At 50.3% G+C, this 19,043-nt stretch overlaps 1 protein-coding gene across 1 annotated transcript; it reads right to left on the bottom strand.

Moving 5' to 3' along the window:
* Window positions 1-911: 911 nt before the first annotated feature.
* PPP1R3F (protein phosphatase 1 regulatory subunit 3F) lies at window positions 912-16,860 on the bottom strand. The gene is made up of 4 exons (XM_043570813.1): window positions 15,815-16,860; window positions 6,290-6,345; window positions 5,769-5,848; window positions 912-2,683 (listed from the first exon to the last, which is right to left on the bottom strand). Exons 1-4 carry the CDS (start codon window positions 16,819-16,821, stop codon window positions 1,388-1,390), a joined length of 2,439 nt encoding a protein of 812 aa, XP_043426748.1. The 5' UTR covers window positions 16,822-16,860; the 3' UTR covers window positions 912-1,387.
* Between the last annotated feature and the right edge of the window lie 2,183 nt (window positions 16,861-19,043).

The raw sequence follows: 19,043 nt of genomic DNA, 5'->3' as shown, positions 1-19,043 counted from the left end.
CATTTATTTCATTCAGTAGGTATGTACTGAGTACCTCCTATGTGCCAAGCACTATTCTAGAAGAGTGGCCAATGAGGAAAGAGGAAAACTAGGCAAATGTGCTGTCCTGGAAACCAAGTAAAGAAGGCTTTCAAGGTTGAGGGGATGACCAACTGTGTTAAATGCTGTCAATAGGTCAAATAAGGTGAAGTCTGGGATGTGGCCATTGATATACCAATGTGAATATCACCAGTGACCAGCACTTCTGCTGACGTGGTCAGACAAGCAATCTGATTGGAGCTGTTTCAGAAAAGCACCAGGGCCCTGGAAGAGAACTGAAGAAAGCTGGTATAAAATTTTGCTATGAGGGGAGGTAAATATATGGTTTTATTTTGCTATGTAGAGATTTTTATTTACATGCAGTAAATATATCTATCCTTTCTGTCAAAGCTTCTGAGTTTCCTGTTTCGAGTTAGAAATGCAATGTCTGTGGACAGCAACTCCAGTATGAATTCTTCACAGCACATTAACTCCTCTGTCCTTTCTGAGACCTTCCCAATCTTGGGGGTTGGGGTGGGGAGAGGGGTCTCCCTCCTGGTGTCAAAACTGTGGCTGATTCACAACTGGTATCCCCACATCTATGGTGGACCACAGCCACGTGTTTGACACCAAACCCTCATGTGGCAACCACTCTTCTTCCCTCCCTGGCAGAATATGGAAAAGACCAAAGGACCTGCCTCCCCCACAAGACCACTGGACCACACGGAGTAGACCCATGAGGTGAGGTGACACAGATCCTCAAGGATACACTGAAGCAGCAGCAGCAGGCATGACCATGTCCCATGCCCCCCTCCCCACCCTCATCCTCCCACAGAACACGACCACCCCACACGCTCAGGCCCAAACAGGAGAACATGGCACAGAAAGACACATCATTTCTCATAGAGCTCTATTGTGGCATATAATAATAGGTACTCTATATAAATTAAATTAAAAATAAAGCTCCAGCAGGTTGCACAGGTTGGCTGTTAATAAATATATCTCTGGGTAATTGTGCCCCAAGACCAGCTCACGACCACTCTCCCTCATCCAGAGAATTATACAAAAATAAATACAGGCTTGGGGGTGGGGGGGAAGGGAGGACATGCCCAGTTCCTTTCTGAAAGTTATCTCACACCATCCACCGTGCCCTGTTCCCCTCCACTAGTGTCACCACAGGGAGCCCTGTGCCAACAAGACCTCAGGGATGGGAAGGTCTCTCTTCAGTAGAGCATCCTCAGAAGCAAAAGACCCCTCACTATATAGGCCACATGTACCATCTGAAGCCCCTGGGGGTGGTGCAGGGACTGCCTCTCCCCAGATCCAAGAGAGGGGAATGCCTCCTACTGCTGCTCCCCACAAGCAGCTCCTACGAGAACCAGGCCAGAGAGAGGCACAGTGCAAGCACCAGGAGGGACATACCACTGTTCAGAGCCACAGGGACAACTACCAACCCAGCCAGGACCCCCAGAGTCTGGGTCAAGGGCCCCCAGAGCTGGGGAGGCAATATACACACACATTCTGTAGGAGTTGCTAAGGTGGGTGACCTCTTTAGGGGCTCAAGGCTTGGGCCTGAACCCTTTTCATCCTGGGAGCTCACGTGGGGCCTGGCCAAACTGGAAGGGCAGACTTCAGCCCCCGAGGGACTAAGGTTGGTGAGACCTTGCCTCCATAGGGCTGGGGCAGCTGGTTCCTTGCCAGATATAGGAACGAGGCTGCCTGCCCACTCAGTGGTAAACTCCTTGCAGCCTTCTTTCCCACCCAGGGACCTAGTCACCCCAGCTGTCACTTTATTCATGTGCAAAGAATCAGTGTCCTTGCCCAACCCCTTTTCTGGAGCCCCAGCGAACTGACCCTCTGTACCCAGAACCACGGGGATGTCACATCCCGAGCCCTCTGCCCACGGGAGCCACACATCTCCCATAGTGGCTACCATAGAATGGGCCCCAGAGAGGATTTCCGGAGGTGATTCCTTGGGGGTATCCCCTTCTGGACTGGAGGGTATAATGGAAAGCCCCTCTTCGCCCTCCCCCTCCTCATCAGGATCCTCAGTGTCCTTGATAAGCTCCACACCACGCCCCAGCCGGGCATAGTGCAGTGTGATCTCCTCAGCCAGGGCACTGTTCAGAGCCCGCTCAGGGCCAGGCCACTTCAAGATCAGGTCGCGGTCCGTGAGTATGCCCAGGGGATGGCTGGGGGACACCCCCCCATCTGTGGGGCCCTCCCCACCACCTCCTATCCCACCTGCAGCCACAGCAGCCCGCAGGCGGCTCAGGTGAGACAGGTAGAGCTGCTCCAGCTCTTGGTCAATGGTGTCCTCGCCAAGCAGCTCCTCCAACCCACTCACGACCTCCAGACCCCCAGGGGGTTCATCCATAATGGCCCCCACGATGGAGTCCTTTCGGCCCCCTCCATTCTCGCTTGATACTTCCCACGTGGCCTCCACCTGTTGCTGGCTGGGTTCCAGGAGAGGCCCAGCTGCCCCCTCACTTGCATCGGGCCCTGAGGCCTGGTCCCTGGGGAAGCCACCCAGGCCAGAGTGAGAGGAAGAGGGGAGAATCCTGATGACTGGTGCCTGGGGGACCTCTGTGAAAGCCACGGGCGGATTGCTTCTAGGAACATCACCTTCCTCTGGGGGTTTGCCAGTCACTGTAACTTCAGGAACCTAGAGCCATTGGGAGGGGGCAGGGCAGGAGGGGAGAGAAAGGGAAAGGAAAGAAGTAGAGGAGGGGTTGGGACAAGCAGAGACAGTGAGAGCTGGTGACAGCCCACACCCAGCCCCACAGGTGTTTCCAAATAAACACTCCTTAAGGAGCCCTCTATAATTCTCCAAACTCGAAAGACTATGTCATCTGTATTAAAGTAACACAATCAGATGTAGGAAAGGGGGGCTTCTTGCAGATCATAAAGCTAAGGAATTCCGTGGGCACCAATGTTTGGTGAATGGCTGTCAGTAAATACTGTTGGTTGGTGTCCAAAACATATCTAGAATATCCACATGTGTTCATGTGTTTTCTCTTTTAAAGCAAATTTATTTTGGGGCGCCTGGGTGGCTCAGTTGGTTAAGTGTCCGACTTCGGCTCAGGTCATGATCTTGCGGTTCGTGGGTTCAAGCCCCACGTCAGGCTCTGTGCTGACAGCTCAGAGCCTGGAGCCCGCTTCAGATTCTATGTCTCCCTCTCTCTTAGCCCCTCCCCCACTCATGCTCTGCCCCCCCTCTCTGCCCCTCCCCTGCTTGTGCTCTCTTTCTGTCTCTCAAAACTGAATAAATGTTTAAAAAATAATTAAAACAAATTTATTTTGACAAGGCCTAGAAACAACGACCAATCTAGCAGCAACAAAAGCATCTAGCACCCAGATCTTGATTTCTAAATACCATTCTCCACTAAAAGGAACCAGAGCTTTTTTAAATAAATGGCTGCTTCCAGGTGTGAGGCAGGGAAAGCCCAAGATGAGTCTAGGCCATACTGTCATTCCACCGTGTGAGGAAGTATTCAAAGAAGGATGGGGAGTGGGTTCACAAGGAATCTGGAACCAATGTAAGTAAGTTCACACTGACCAGAGATAGTTCAATTCAAGCATCAAAACAAATAAATGCAATGGATTAAAACTTATTAAATATGTTTAAAATTCATGAGTTAATAATACCCCCAAACCAAAAATCCTTTAATTGGTCACCCTTGGAGAAGTTCATTACTTCTGAAAACTGGTAAACAAAAGGGAAAAAATTAAGTATATATACAGCTTTTTCAATATAAACTATATACCCTCAAGGTAGCCAAATGGCTGGTACGAGAAAGTTTTTTTTAGAGAGGAATTCCAGTTAATAAATGAAATGGGAATAAGAGAATTCAATAGAGCCCCATTCTAGTTAAATTAGTTTAATAATAATAGATTATATTTAATAAATCAATTGAACAAAATTGATAGTTAAATAAATTAATTCAATTTAATAGAGCATACCAATTAAATGGAACTAATATATTAATAGAGTAAGAAAGGTGTTTCCACATGAATACAATCAGCCAAAACCAGACTGTGGGAAACTCTAAAGGACAAACAAGGTTTCTTCAACAAACAAATTGCCAGAAAAAGTGGGGGAGATTAAAAAATCTAAAAAGACTCATCAACTAAATGCAATGTGTTGACCTGGTTTGGGTCTTACAATGCCTACGAGATAAGGAAATTTGAACACTGATCAAATATTTCATGATACTAAGGATTGACTGTTAATTTCCTGAGGCATGATGTTGCATCAGGTGTATGTGGTTTTTTAATGAGTGCTTAATTTTCTGAGATACAAACTGAAGTCTTTATGGATAAGATAATGCCTGTATTTTTTTCCAAAATAATTCCATAGGAAATGGGGGAGAGGGAGTAAGGAAAAAGTAGGAATGGACAAGTGCTGAAATTTGTTGAACCTGGGTGATGAATGTATGTGAGTTCATTATACTAGTCTCTTTACTTCTCTGTATGTTTGAAAATCTTTGTACTAAAAAGTTAAAACACATACACACATACACAGTAACATACATCTCCAGAATCTCTCTCTATATATCCCTGCCAGCACCACACTGCTTGCCTGGATCACTGCAGTAGCCTCCCCCTCACCGTCCCCCTGCTCCTGCCCTCACCCCTACAGCCTATTTCCCTCACAGCAGCCAGAGGGAGCCTGTTAAATCCTGTTAGATCATGGCCCTCCTCTGCTCACGACCTTTCTGTGGCTCTTCCATCACTCAGAGTAAAAGTCAGAGCTCTCTCCATGGCCCATGACACCCTACACAATCTGTCCCCCACCACCTGTCTGACCTCACCCCCTGCTGCTCCCCCCTCCTGGCCACTGCTCCTTGCTGTTCCTCACACATATTCGTCACGGCCCTGCCAGGGGACTTTGCACCTGCCCAGGATGTTCTTCCCCTAGTTATCCACATGGCTCACTCTCACTTTCTCCAGATCTTTGCTCAAATCTCACCACTAAGGACTCCCCTGGCCACTGGATCTAAACTCACAAAACTTCCCTTCACCCATGTGTGTGTGGCTGTGTCTCACCCATGCACATACCACACACACACACACACACACACACACACACACACACACGCTCCCCATCCCTTAATTTTTTTTTCCTTAGCACTCATCATCATCTAAAATACCCTATATTTTGGGGCACCTGGGTGGCTCAGTGGGTTGAGCATCTAACTCTTGATTTTGGTTCAGGTCATGATCCCAGGGTCATGGGATTGGCCCCCACATCGGGCTCTGTACTGAGCATGGAGCCTGCTTAAGATTCTTTCTCTCTTTCTCTCTTTCTCTCTCTCTCTCTCTCTCTCTCTCTCTCTCTCTCTCCCCCTCTGCCCCTCTCCTCCATTATTGCTCTCTAAAAGAATTTTTAACCTTCTAAAAAATAAAATAAAATAAAATGCCATATATTTTAACTATTATTTTGTTTTGTCATGTCTCACTCCACTAAAATGCTAGTAAGCCCCATGAAGACAGCGTTTTTGGTCACTACCATATTCCCAGCATCCATAACTGCTTGGCACAGAGCAAGCAGTCAATAAATATTTGCTAAATTAACAAATGACATTTCTATAAGTTCAAGTGAATAATTGCACCCTACTCCTCTGCCATCAGGTTCTGATTTGCAAAGGGGGACTCCCTCCGACCTAGGATAGGCCTAGAGCAAGTCAGTCCCCACCACGCAGTCTCCCATTGGGCTGTCCATCCACAGGCTGCCAGGGCCTACTTACCTGAAGTGTCATTTGAGGCCATGGACGGAGAGGGGTGGGGGCCACCAGGGGACCCACTGACTCCTGGACATTAGGGCGTTCTGTTGGAGATAAGAGAAGGGCAGCATTGGGGTGAGGCAGGTGTCCAAGCAGGCCTGGTTTAGTTAAGTAAATCTGGTCTTTTGGCCACTTGGCAGTTTTGCCTCTGAAGCTTTCTGTGCTAGTCTAAGGCAGAGAGCACCTCTTAATTTGTAAGAAAGAAAACAGGGAGAAAGAAAGAAATGGTAGGGGCGCCTGGGTGGCTCAGTCGGTTGAGCGTCCGATTTTGGCTCAGGTCACAATTTCATGGTCCGTGGGTTCGAGCCCCACGTCAGACTCTGTGCTGACAGCTCGGAGCCTGGAGCCTGCTTCGGATTCTGTGTCTCCCTCTCTCTGTGGCCCTCCCCCACTCATACTCTCTCTCTCTCTCAAAAAGTAAACATTTAAAAATGTTTCAAAAAGAAAGAAATGGCTAAAACCCCCACAGCCTGCCAATTGCTTACCCACAGCAGGGGGGTTATCATCGGTGTTCTTCATCCTCAGCTCTTCCTCATTAGGCCTGTGGGACAAAAGGGAGAATGCATGGATCTGATGTCCCCAGAGGCCAGTCCTGCCACCCACTGGCACCTTCTGAGCCTCTGCGGTGGCCCACCCTCACATGACAGTGGCTGTTTTCCCTTCTGCCACCTCTTTGTATCCCCTGATTAGAAAAGCCCTATGTGTTCACTGTAGAAGTTTTATGAAACACAGGAAAGCAGAAAGAAGCAGGGAAAGAGTCACATATCAGCCAAAGGCAACTGCGATTACCATTTTGGAAAATTTCATTGCAGAGTGGACAAAATCCCTTAGATTCTGCAGACATAATTTCACAGCTGGCTTTGTCCATTTAGCAGTAAGAAGCATCACTAATACACTTTTGCAAACGTTTGCAATGGCTGTTTACCATCATATAGGCTCACCATAATGTATGTACCCATTCCCATCCTACTGAGCAACTAACTTGTTTCCTTCATTTTGCTCTCACAAAGCAGGCTACAGCAGACATTGTTGGGCATAGCTTTATGAACATGTTGGATCGTTTCTGTAGGGTATATCCCCAGTTGTAAATGAACCCACTTTTTCCAAGAAAGGGCAGGTGAAGACTGTAGGACTCGGAAAGCAGCAGAGGGGAGAAAGGAAGCAACTGGAGAACAGGAAGGAGGCCAGCAGAAAAAGGAAGTAACCCAGGCTCACAAAGGCCCGGGTCCCTCCACCAACCCTCCGCCCATCACCATGTCAGCCTCACAGGCCACTTAACCTCTCAGAGCCTCAACCTCCTCACCTTAAAACAGAGCACAGGAGAGCCAGGATGTGCACACCAGGCACAGGGCAGTCAAGAGAAATGAAGACATCAAGCCAGACACCAGGGCCTGGCACAGAGCAGGGGTGGATCAACTATAGCTATCTACTAGTGTTGGTCCTCCTCCACCAGGCAAGTCAGGCCTGAGGTCTAAGTGGCATAAGCTAAGTGTATTTCAGCCAGCCTCTGCCGGGGGGTGGGGGTGGGTTACAGGGATCACAGAGAAATCACTGTTCTCATTCTCAGAAATGAGTATCAAATGTTTATACATTAAGGCAAATGAGAGGGAAGCATTAACAAAAACATGTGCAGAGATGCAGAGGAGCTGAGGCAATGGCTCCGACCTTTTTCTTCTAAAAGGTAATATGATGATGTTGACATTTCTGCAGATGGTTGCAACTTTTTGAAAACAATCAGTGACCTCACAAAAACCAAGTACCACTAACTGACCTGAATATAATACTTACTATGATGTGAGGCACTGTTCTGTGTGCTTCACATATGTTAATTTAATCCTCACAGCAATCCTGAGGTAGGTACTTTTAATCCTCTGAAGTAGGCAGTATTATCTTCACCTCACAGATGATGAAGCAGAAAGCCGAGTAAACGGCTCAAGGTCATGCCGCGAGGATTGAAACCTAAGCCTTCCAGCTCCTATGTCTAAATCTGTGCTCTTGATCAACCAACTGCTACTTCCTGGATGAGGGAAACTGGGGTCTTACCTCAACCCCATCTCTGATCCTTTCCAGAAGTAGATGGGGGGTAGCAATAATAGACAAGATCTCTCCCTCTTCTTTCATTCAGGCTTTTCTTTGAACCAGTTTCCCTGCCATCTTGGGACATGTGGCTAGGAGACCACCAGACACAGAAGTGGCTGAAAGATGCCTCAGGGAGGAAATCTGAACCAGGTACATGGATCTAGAGTCTGGAAGCTCCAGAAGGAACCATCTGTCTTTCTCCATGGACTAGGGCTCATGCATCCCACCAAAAGCATTTGAATCTGAATATTACAAGGCCCTGGAGCGAGTGACTCTGGAAGCCCAGCCACTAACACCTGAGCATCACGGATAAAAAAAAGGGGGATTTGGAACAAACCAGCTTGGTCCTACACCAGTCCCCCCAGTAAGTTTAAAATCCACGTCTTTGGACTTGTGGCCCAACACAATTTCTACTGACTTGCTGGCGTCGTCCTCCATTAGATAAAATGTCATCTTCCTAGGATCTTCTAAAGCAAGCCTCTTCAAGAAGACCCACAGACACACAGAAGGGCAGCTCTCCCTCCCAGGGGCAGGACCAGGCAAGCTGTCCCCTGTCATCTGGCCCAGTGCTGACATGCACAGCAACCAGGCTTCTAAATACCACTCCGGCGTCCTAGATGTATGTGAGAGAGAAAAGCGGGAGGAAAAGAAAGAACTCCACAGTTCAGTTGAAGGGAGAAGAGAGAGAAGAAAAACAAATACAAAACAAATCCCTCAGCCCCCAGAGCATCTCTTCCGCAGCTGAGGAGCGTGAGAAGAGGGGGAACATCCAAAAATCAGGTCAAGCAATTCAGCCGATCCCAAGATGCACCAAGTCAGCAGAAGTACATAGGTCACTCTCCCTACCTCTGAAGTCAGAGACATGAAAGCAGAAGGCACAAGCTTTTATTGTTCATCTCCTCCAACGTGGGCCCTTTTCATTGATACACCAAGTCATTTGAAAACCGTCACATCTATCCTTCAAAGCAACACCCTTCCCTTTTTACAAATGCGGAAACTGAGGCTCAAGGAACCGTGTCTCTACACCCACTAACTACACACCACGCTGATAACAATCCAAAAAGGGCTCCATTTTGAAGACAGTGTTTGAAACTGTGGGCTGAAACAAAAAAAAAAAGAAACTAAATATCTTTGAACTGTCTTTCACAGTAAACATTCAGGGGCAGCTATGACTTTAATCAAAAGGAGGATAGTAAGAGAAATGGAGTACAAGTGTGTACTGACTCATTGATCAGTAACAGAGAAGAGGGCTTCTCAGAAAAATGGGGAGGGAGATTAAGAACAAAACTGTACCTCCAGGGTGCTTGCTAATTTTCGAGAAGGAAACCTGCTCTTTTGGCACTAGCCCCACAAATGCCACGTGGTATCTGCTCAAGGGCAGTGGGCAGTAGCGGGCCAGGGAAAGGCCTGGGAACCCCTTGGGATGCATCCTTTGGGTGTTCTCGAGAACTAGTCAAGACAGCACAGCCTAGAAGGGGCCACGCCGGGCCTGCATGCCAGTCTCCTGGGGGTGAAAATTCCTCCTGCAGTCAGGAAACTCAGTGACCACTCACCTCAGATGGCATCCAGGGAGACCAGAAGGTGAGATTTCAGAAAGAGGTGCCATTGGCCCCAGCCTGGGCCAGCAGAGACACAACCAAAAAAAAGTGCATTGCCAGAGGCAGAGAGCAAGAGAGGGCTGGCAACCCCCAAAGGAGAGGAGCAAAGCAGACTTTCAATGATCAGTCACATCTCTGCCAGCACCGCCCCGAGTCCTCTGTGAGCACCCCAACGCGGTTTTCAAAGAACTTGGCCAGCCCAAAGTGGGTCATGTGCTGACACCCAGAGGGAAAGTCAGCAGACCCCAGCTCCCATGCAGTCAACTAGAAGAGAACGCTGACTCTCCAGGGGTCGGGTGGCTTCAGAAACCTGCCCCCCGATACTTGGAATTCCGGTTCCAAGCCATCTGCTTTCTGAAAAGAACAGGGTTTGGAGCGGCTGTGAAAGCCACCATATTATGTGGGGCACCGCTCTGCCTTCCCCAGCCACACTGTGTGCTGGTGTCAACCCTGGGGCTTAACAGCCCATCCAGCAGGGTGGAGGGAGAGCAGTTTATCTGTGCTATGAGCTTCTTTTACAGCAATGACTTTATTCATTTGGCCGTGACCCACAATAAGAAATACATTTTACATCGTAACCCAGCAACACCCATACATGTGTGAATATACATACTTACACAGAACTGAAAAACAGTTGTTCTTTGAATGAAACAACACTTACCTTCACTACATGTTGTGATGCACACTGATTATTTCCTATACTAGTCCTTTTTCTTTAATATTTGTTGGAACCCAGGAAATGGATTTCCCATCTCAGTAAGGAGTCAAGACATGTAATTTTTAATAGCCTCAGCTCTGCCACCTACCAGCTGTGTGACCTGGAGCAAGTTATATAACCTCTCTATACCTCAGTTTCCTCATCTGCGAAGAAGGTATAATGGTAATACCTACCTCAGAGGGCTGCTGGGTGGATTGAGAAAATAGTCGGAAATTGCCTATGAAGTGCTAACAAACAGTAATCACCTCCAAATTTCCACCAAGGGAAACTGAGGCTCTGAAAAGGAAAGCAACTTGCCCAGCAATGCCCGGCTGGTAAGACGCACCACCCGGCCTGGTACAGCAGTTAAGAACTGGAGAACTAGAGCGGGACCACCCTAGCTCAGATCCTGGCTCCTCCACTTCTATAGTGTGTGGCCTCAGTCCACTTCCTTAACCATGATGGCCTACCAATTTCCTGTGGAGTCAAAGATGATCACTTTCTCACTAAACCCTCACTTTCCAAACAACTAAGATGGCCCTTGGCCTGTCCTGTTTCAACTGTAATTGTTCTGGTTTCCCCTAAGACTACGAACTCAGATAGCAAGTTGGGTCCCCATCCATTTAGCAACGGGGGACCTAAAAATCATTTGAGGTCTCACTGCACATCAGCCCAGTGACAGACCCTGGAGACACAATGGTGAGCACACTCAACTAGGAAGCTTACAATTTCATGTAGAGGAAGACATTTAAAAAAATAACTCACACTCATTCTTTCAACAAACATTTATTGAGCACCTTTAAGTGCCAGGCACTGTGGCAGGCCCTGCAGGAATACAGTGGTGAACAAAAGCAGACCATGTCCCTACCCCTCACGGAGCTTACAGTCTAAGAGGGCAGAGAGGGTCATCCAGTAATCCCCTAATGAAGGTATAACTACAAACTGAGGTCAGTGCCTTCAGCAAAGGAAGAATGCCCTAGAACAAAGGGCCCTGGCCTAGACTCCAGGGTCTGGATGGGCTTAGGATGCGTAGAAGGAAGATAAGCAAGGGATGGGTAGGGGAGAGGCCACTCAGGAACACCATTGGGGAGGTGATGGATTCAGTCTCAAACAAGGGAGGCACCTTTGGGACGTCAGCCAAGTGGAGACATGGAGTTTGGCTATGTGAGGCTGAAGGAAAGAGCAAGGAGAAGGGCCAGAAAGTTAAGAGGAAAAGCAGCAGAGCGTGGTCCCAAGGCAAAGGAAGACAGTGTTTTAAGTAGGAGTGCTCAACCACTTCAAGAAGAAAGTCAAAAACCACCTATGGAATCTGGTAGATGTGGGGGGGCTGAAGCAAATGGAGGAGAGCATAGGCAACTCTTTAGAGGAGGGTCAGCAATGAAGGGGAGGGAGGTGATTGGGTGCTGGCCGGGAGTAGCAGGGTCAGGGGTGGGGTCAAAGGACAAGTTTTTAAGACAGTAGACACACTGGCATGTACAAAGGCTGAAATAGAGGATCAGTGAGGAGGGCGGTGAAAAGCTGCCGGGAAAGGGTCAGGTTCTGGAGCAAGTGGCAGAAAACAGAAGCCAGGGCACAAGTCGGGGAACTGGCCTGAGGGGAGGAAAATGGTACCCTCCTCCCCTGTAACACAAGGGAGGGAACTTAGTTTGCAGGCTTTGGGGGCTGCAAGTTGTGGGGAGTTCCATTCTTATGACCTCATTCTGTTTCTTGAAGCAGGAAGTAAATTCTGAAGGTAAAGAACATTTTAGTCACATCAAGGTGGAGACAAGAGTGGATCAGAAAAATATAATACGACTGCCAGGCAGGGTAGGAAATAATCCTAAATTGGTGGCAACATACAGCTGTTCTGCCATGTGACTGACATTCTCCAGCTGGACTTGCCTATTTGGCTGTCTGTGCTATGACAACTTTGGGGCCTGAAGATGTTGGGATGGACAGGCTTCCCAGAGGAAGTACTCTTAGAACTGAAGTATCAAAATGAGGAGACTACAAGGAGCACAGGACCAACATTCCTGGTGATGGAAACGGCAAGGGCAAAGGCCCTGAGGCAGGAAGGGGTAAGGTACCTTGTTAAGACCGCAGTGACAGGACCTCAGAAGGCAGAGGACAGTGTGAGACTAGTAGCGGTGTGGGCCAGACTGTGGGACAGGGCAGGGGGTTCTTGAAGGTCATGCTAAAGCTTTCTTGGTATTTATTTTTAAGAGGAATAGGACACCCCTAAGGGTACTAAGCCAAGGCAGACCAGGAGGACTCCTCCGGACCCAGCCCTAGGACTCTGGACTCTGGGAGCCTCAGTTTGCTCATCCAGGAAAGAGGGGTAAAAACAGTCTCTCTCCCAGGGAATGTTTTGAAAGGATTAGATGAGGACTGTGCATGCAAACCCTCGGCAAAATGCCCAATACAGAGCAGCAGCTCCAAGACTCATACAAGCCCTCGGTACCTGCCTCTCCCACCCAGTTCTACCATTAAATCCTTTGACATCTTAGCGTCAGTCTGCAGCTTTTTCCCCGATTGAACCTAGCACTGTGCCCAGCACATAGTAGGCCCTCAACAAATGCTTGTTGATGGATCACCTCCGAGCCGAAGGGTTATCAAAAGCCTGGTCCAGCAATCCAGAGAATGTGGCCATTTCGGTTTCTGAGCTGTCTCCCAGTGGCTACCCAAGACTTGCCCTGTGCCTGGTGCACACCACACAGTGGGCCTGTAGCCAACACTTCTGAACTAGGAGCTCTCTACTGTGGGGCGCCTGCAGGTTAAGCCTATCCCCTGAGATCGGCTACCAGCTACCACTTCCCAAGAGGGCTGGGTCGCAGGGGGCAGCTGTTCTTCAACAGCGCTCCAAGTCACCAGAAGCACACGGCTTTTAAAATGGTAAGTTGAAATGTACTCGCCAAGGAAGCCACCGACCTACAAAGAAAATCTTACCGCTGATCTTGCAATGAGCAGCAACCTCCCCTTTGCAAGAGCTGAGATCAAAAGATAAAGAAGCTATCCAAAAGCCATCTGCCCACTTAAAATAATATCACAAGTCATGTTAGGAACCACAGACCTGGGGCCAGATACCAAAACAATTGTCTGAACGGGCTGCTTCAATTTCTCCTTAAAACCACCCATGTATTTTAAAAGAAAAACACCCTCCCCACCCACCTTGGCCCTGTGAGCTTTTGATTTCTCTGTTCTCTTCCTCTTACACTCTAAGATGACCAAACTGTTACCCAAACTGCTGCGTCTTACAGACAGGGCTCCCATGACAGCCACCTGGGAAGACAACTTAGGAAATGATAGAAATGAAGATGATTCTGGGGCACTGGAACCACTCGAAACCTTGATCTGGGTGATCTCTACACAAGAACATACATACGTAAAAATCCACTGAACCCTACACTTAAGAGCAGTATGTCTTGTATAGGTGTGCCTCAAAAAAGCGAAGAGAGAGACAAAGAGAGAAAGAGAGACGGAGACAGAGGCAGGGACAGAGAGAACAGTTAAAAGGAAAGCATGACCTGCTGGGAACACTGGGAGTGAAATGCAGAATTTTCCCTGAACCTGGTCAGACCTTCCAGAGTAGGAAAAAAATGCCCCTAGCATGTCTCCCTGGTCCTGTCACTCACTAGCTGAGTGGACTTGAGCAAGCTGGCTCACCTCCCTGAGCTACCTGTCTCCTTTCTTAAACGTGCATATCATAGCACCTATACCACGCAGCATGCACAGCAGGGCTCAGGAGGGAACAGACTTGAAGCTCTCAGCTCAGAGATCAGTAAATGCTGGCCACTGTTATCTTTCACAGCTACCACCGCACTTCAGTACCTTGCCCATGTTCACTGCATCCAATCCAACCAAAGTGACTGTCATCCCCTTTAGCAGGTAAGAAAACTGAGGCTTACAGATGAAGAAACTGAGGCAAGGCCACACAGCAGGTGATAGGCAGAGCAGCATTTGGGAGGGGTATCCAAAGAACTGTACGTGTGATTCCCTAAATACAAATATAAACACTAGCTAACACTTTCTGGCACGACTATGAGCCACGTTCGGTTCCGGGGGCTTTTACTCATCTCCTGTGAAGTAGGGGTTATAATTATGTTTTCTAGATGAGGGTATTGAGGTACAGTGCAGTCAAATGAGTTAGCCAAGCTCACAATGCCAATAGATGGCAGGGCTGCAATTTGAACCGAAGCACTCTGATGTCAGAATCCACTCTCTTAACACTGTAAGGAAAGGCATGCTGCCTGCCCCCTTTAAACTAAGTCTCAGGTTACTATGGAGTTCACAGGTCAGTAAGTGGGTGCTTGCCTGCTTGCTCGCATACCCAGACACATCTGCCCACCAGCCCCAAGCTGGACCTTTCTGAACCACTCACTCACAGCCTAAGGCCTTGCCAGGACCACAAACATCTTGCTGCAACCAGAGGCTTCTGATCAAGCATATACAAGGTCCCAAACGCATTTTCCCATCCCCATTTCCAGTCCTCCCAGAAGCAGGGAAATGTATGCACTTCCCACAGGTGCACAGAGACTACTTACCCCAGGCTAGGCTTAGGTGACCCCCCCCCCCCAAAAGAATCAGGCCTAGCTGATACCCTCAAAGAACTCTTAGTTTGAGAAAACCTAGTCTCCTATCAGGGCCTCCTGGGATTAACTGGTTCCTTCTCCCAGGCTCTGAATGGCCACAGGCAAAAACGGAGGAGGAGAGCTTCAAGTCCAGGCCCACCTAGTTCTGCCTCTGCCAGAGCCACTGCCTCCCTGGGAGAGCATGGACTCAGCCCCTCAATCCTCCAGGAGGCCTTACACTAGATTAGAACTTAACAGTAAAGAGATGCACAGGCTTCAAGGTCAGTGGTGGTAGAATTGGAAAAGCCAGGCGCCATCACTTCCTCAACCAGTTTCTCCCTCTGGGTCCCTGGTTTGCTGCTCTGTCAAATGGGGATCAGATTCCCTGTCCGCACTGGCAAGGCCCTTGGTCCACACTACCATGTCACTGAAGTTCTGTCCACTCCCACACACTGCTCATCATTCACGCCAAGCTCACTCTCACTCAGGACCTTTGTACTCACTGTTCCCTCTGCCTGGGAACACCCTTGCTCCCATATGTGTGCACAACCACTCCTCTTTTATCATTCGGGACTCAGTTGAAATGGCAACTCCTTGGAAAAGCTCTCCCTGTTCCCTTTTCTACAAACTTTCTCCCCTCCACTCCATATCTGTGCAGGACTCTTATCATCATCAAAGACTCACCTCCTTAAAGGCCTTCCCTGAACACTCTAAAGCAGCTATTCCCTCCAAACTATCCCCTTTTTTCACTTTCCTCTCAGCAACTAATCTTATCCCTATGTATCTTATCTGCTGGCCTGTTTTTCTTCAAACCGTCTCCAATAGGAGCCTGTATGATCCTTGAGGGCAGGGAAGAGGTCTGTCTTGTTCAGGGCTTTACAGTGGAATTCAATAAATGAATGAATGAAACCCCAGTAATTAAAACAGAGCCTAGCATATGTTTGGCCTCTATTACTCTTTGACTAACTGACTGAATGCGCCCTCCTCCCTGTCCTGGAGAGCAGGCCTGCAGGGTTCCTGGGTCAGGATGCTCGTCCTCCATCCCAGACACAGCCTTGTGTTGGCGGAGGTGGCGCTGGCAGACATTACCTGCGCCTCACCGGCTTCATGCAGCTCTTCAGCTGCCTGGCCTCAGCCTCCACGGGACCCTGGCACTCGGGCTGTGGCTCCAGCTGCTGCAGCTGCTGCTGCTGGGGCAGCCCTTCAGCATCAGTGGGTGTGGGAGCGGGTGCGATCCGGAGCAGGACTGTGTAGTTGCGGCCGTGGTTGTTGGCCCAGAAAGTGCCCTCGGGGGTCTCATAGCGCACCACGAAGTCCAGGCGCGCCCCATCGCCCGCGCCCTCAGCAAAGGGCAGCTGGAAGGCAAAGCGGTCAGTGCGGCCGCCATCGTCGGGCGAGGAGGCGGACGCCTGGCCAGGGCCCAAGCCCAGGCCCAGGCCGGGATCCAGGATGGGATCTCCTGCTCCTGGTCCTCCCGCTCCTGCCCCCGGTGGGCTGCGCGGAACGTAGCGCGCTGGATGGTCGCAGAAGGAAGCCCAGCCGTCGTGTGAGGCCCGCACGTGCACCGCCTTCTCGAAGGAGCGGTTCAGCACGCGTACCAACCCGCGCAGCACCGGCGGGCGTCCCCCAGGCACCCACACCCCGGCACCCCCGGGGACCGCTCCAGGAGGCGGCAGCAGCGCCTCCAGCTCCACCATGACGCGCCCCAAGCGCTCCAGACGGCCCGGCGCAGGCGGCAGCGAAAATGTGGGCACCAGGTAAAACCCCCCGCCAGCGGGGACGGGGCACAGCGGCGAGGGCTCAGGGCAAGCTTCCTCTTCCTCCTCCCCTTCATCCCCATCCTCGCCATCGTCGTCCTCGTCAGCCCCGCCGCCGTCGCCATCTTGCCCGGCCGCCGCCGCCATCTTGCCCGCCCCGGGCCCGCCCCACGGCCGGTAGCGGCGCAGCTGCGCCAGCGGCAGCCCCAGGGCCTCGTCGGCGAACAGCACTCTCCGCGGGGCCACCGCTGCCTCAACTGAGGTGCGGGGCTCACCCGCAGCCGGCGAGGGGGGCGCGGGATGCCGCAGCGGGGGCTCCACAGGGGCCGGGCGCGCCATATCGGCGGCGGCGGCGGCACCGACGGCACGGGTGGCGGGACCGGCGGGGGCAGGGCCTGGAGGGGCGGGCAGCCAATGGGAAGGCCAACGCGGGGGGGTTACGGCTCACGGGGGCGTAGGCGGTGAGATGGAGACAGGTATAGCAGAGAGCCAATGGGGAGCCGCGCCCGGATGACGTAGCGATGACTCAAGTGCAGGAGAAGCACGCAGCCAATGAGAATGCCCGAGAGTGGGCGGTGCAGGAGGCGGGATGGTCGGGGAATCAATGCAGGGGGACGCTAAATAGGTGTGGTGCGAGGCCCGGGATGAAAAGAGCAAAAGTAGGAGAGGTAGTGGGGGAGTGGGAGCGGGAGCGGCATGTGGGCGACGGGGAAAGTGGAATGATTACAGGCGATGGGGGCAATGGGGAGCGAATGGAGAGGCCCGAAAAGTAGGAAATCCCTTAGTTGCGTAGGCGATGGGACGCGAAGACAGAAACTGCAAATAGCCAATGGGGAGCCATGCGCCTGTTGCGTAAAGGAGATGACGATAAGATAATAGCTACAGCGAGCCAATGGGGACTCTTGTGAGCTTGCACTATACCTTCAGGAGGCGATGACAGGGCTGAACTAGCTAATACAAAGGCTAGAAAGAGACCAAGGGGCGGTGTTAGAGCGGCCTCGGAGGCGGGACTGGAGAGGCAGGCCCAATGGAAGTGGACCATGGAGGCGGGAGCCAGGAAGATATTGATGGCGGATAGCCAATGAGAGAGCCAGACTGAAGGCAGTTAAGGCCTCAAAGGGCGGTGCTAGCATGAAATAAACCAATGCCAAGGCTAGAAAGCGTAGCTGGACCGCAGGACTCGGAGGCGGGACGAGAAAGAGCAGAGCCAACCGGGATATTGTAGGTTGTGTGAAGGAGGGGATGAACAGCCAATAATAAGGAGGCCAGACGAGGGGACGGTGCGTAGACGGTCTGGGCTGTAGGGTGCTTGGGCCACAGATCCGTAGAATGCACGCAGCCGTTAGGGAGAGTGTTCGTCTTGTGGTTGGATTTACCTTCTCCTTAGCCCTTCGTGACTTCTCATTGCCCCAGGGCTATGAATCCCCTAGACTGCTCCGTAGTGTGAGGTTTAAGAAAGCAAAACGGACTCGGCTGTCACAGTTACTGGGTCTTCCCTGCCCACCATGGAACCTTTGAGCAGTGCCACTAGCCAAGAATGTCCTTGATTGTCACCCTCAGCATTCTCCAGGACTTGGCACCATTGTTGAATGAATGGCCAAATGAGAAGTTGACCTTTTCTGGAAAATGAGCTTTTTCTAACTTGAGCTCAGCAAAACACTGAGCCTGACTGCATGCCACCAGGAGTTGGTTGTTGGACATGTTGGCAGACATCAACTAATGTAATCACAAACCAAAGTCCCGTCTTTCTTGTCTCGCACTCCACACCCCAAAGTGGCCTCACTTCCCTCTTTCTGTCCCCCATCTCTGCTCTGCTGTTCCCTCTTCCATAAGCACTGCTCCTTCTGCTTCCTCATCCTTTCTCTCTCCCTTTAAGGTCCTGCCTTAAACTGAAATGTAGCTTTTGCCCACTGAGCATGGCCATTCATACTTTCCCCCTCCATCCTGGGAGGGTTTTCTGAACACCTACTGTATGCAAGGTTCTGACTTACAGCATCCCTAGGAAGGAGAAGGTTACCACCCTAGTCACCTCCCTTTCTCAAGTCTCAGCGTCCAGGGTGAGGAGGTCATGGATCAGGAAGGAATATGTTCAGTCGCAAGTAACAGGAAAACAATCACAAAAGAATAGGGGCTTACACAAGATAGAATTTTTTTTCCTGACTTCTTGTTAGGGTATTATCTGTGTCCTAGACTGGCCCCAGGACTCTTGCCCTTCAACAAATTCTGTCAGCCCTCCATTCAAAATATTTCCCAGATCCACCCTCTCCACTGCCAGCACCATCATCAGTCACTGGACTATTACAGTAGTCTCCTCGTCTCTGGTGCCTCTGCTTCCACCTTCATTCCTACAGTCTGTTCTACACTCAGCAGTCAGAGATCCTGTTAAATCCTAAAGCAGTTCATGTCTCTCCTGTACTCACAACCCTCCTGTGGCTTCCTCCTTACTCAGAGTAAAAGCCAAAGTCCTTACCACGAGCTACAAGGTCCTGCATGGTCTAACCCCGAAGTCCCCTCTCTGACCTCACCTCCAACCCATCTTCCTCTTGCTCACACCACTCTAA

The sequence above is a fragment of the Prionailurus bengalensis genome, chromosome X (genome assembly GCF_016509475.1).
Source record: "Prionailurus bengalensis isolate Pbe53 chromosome X, Fcat_Pben_1.1_paternal_pri, whole genome shotgun sequence".
NCBI classification, from domain to species: Eukaryota; Metazoa; Chordata; class Mammalia; order Carnivora; family Felidae; genus Prionailurus; species Prionailurus bengalensis.
This window is presented reverse-complemented; position numbering and strand designations above follow the sequence as displayed.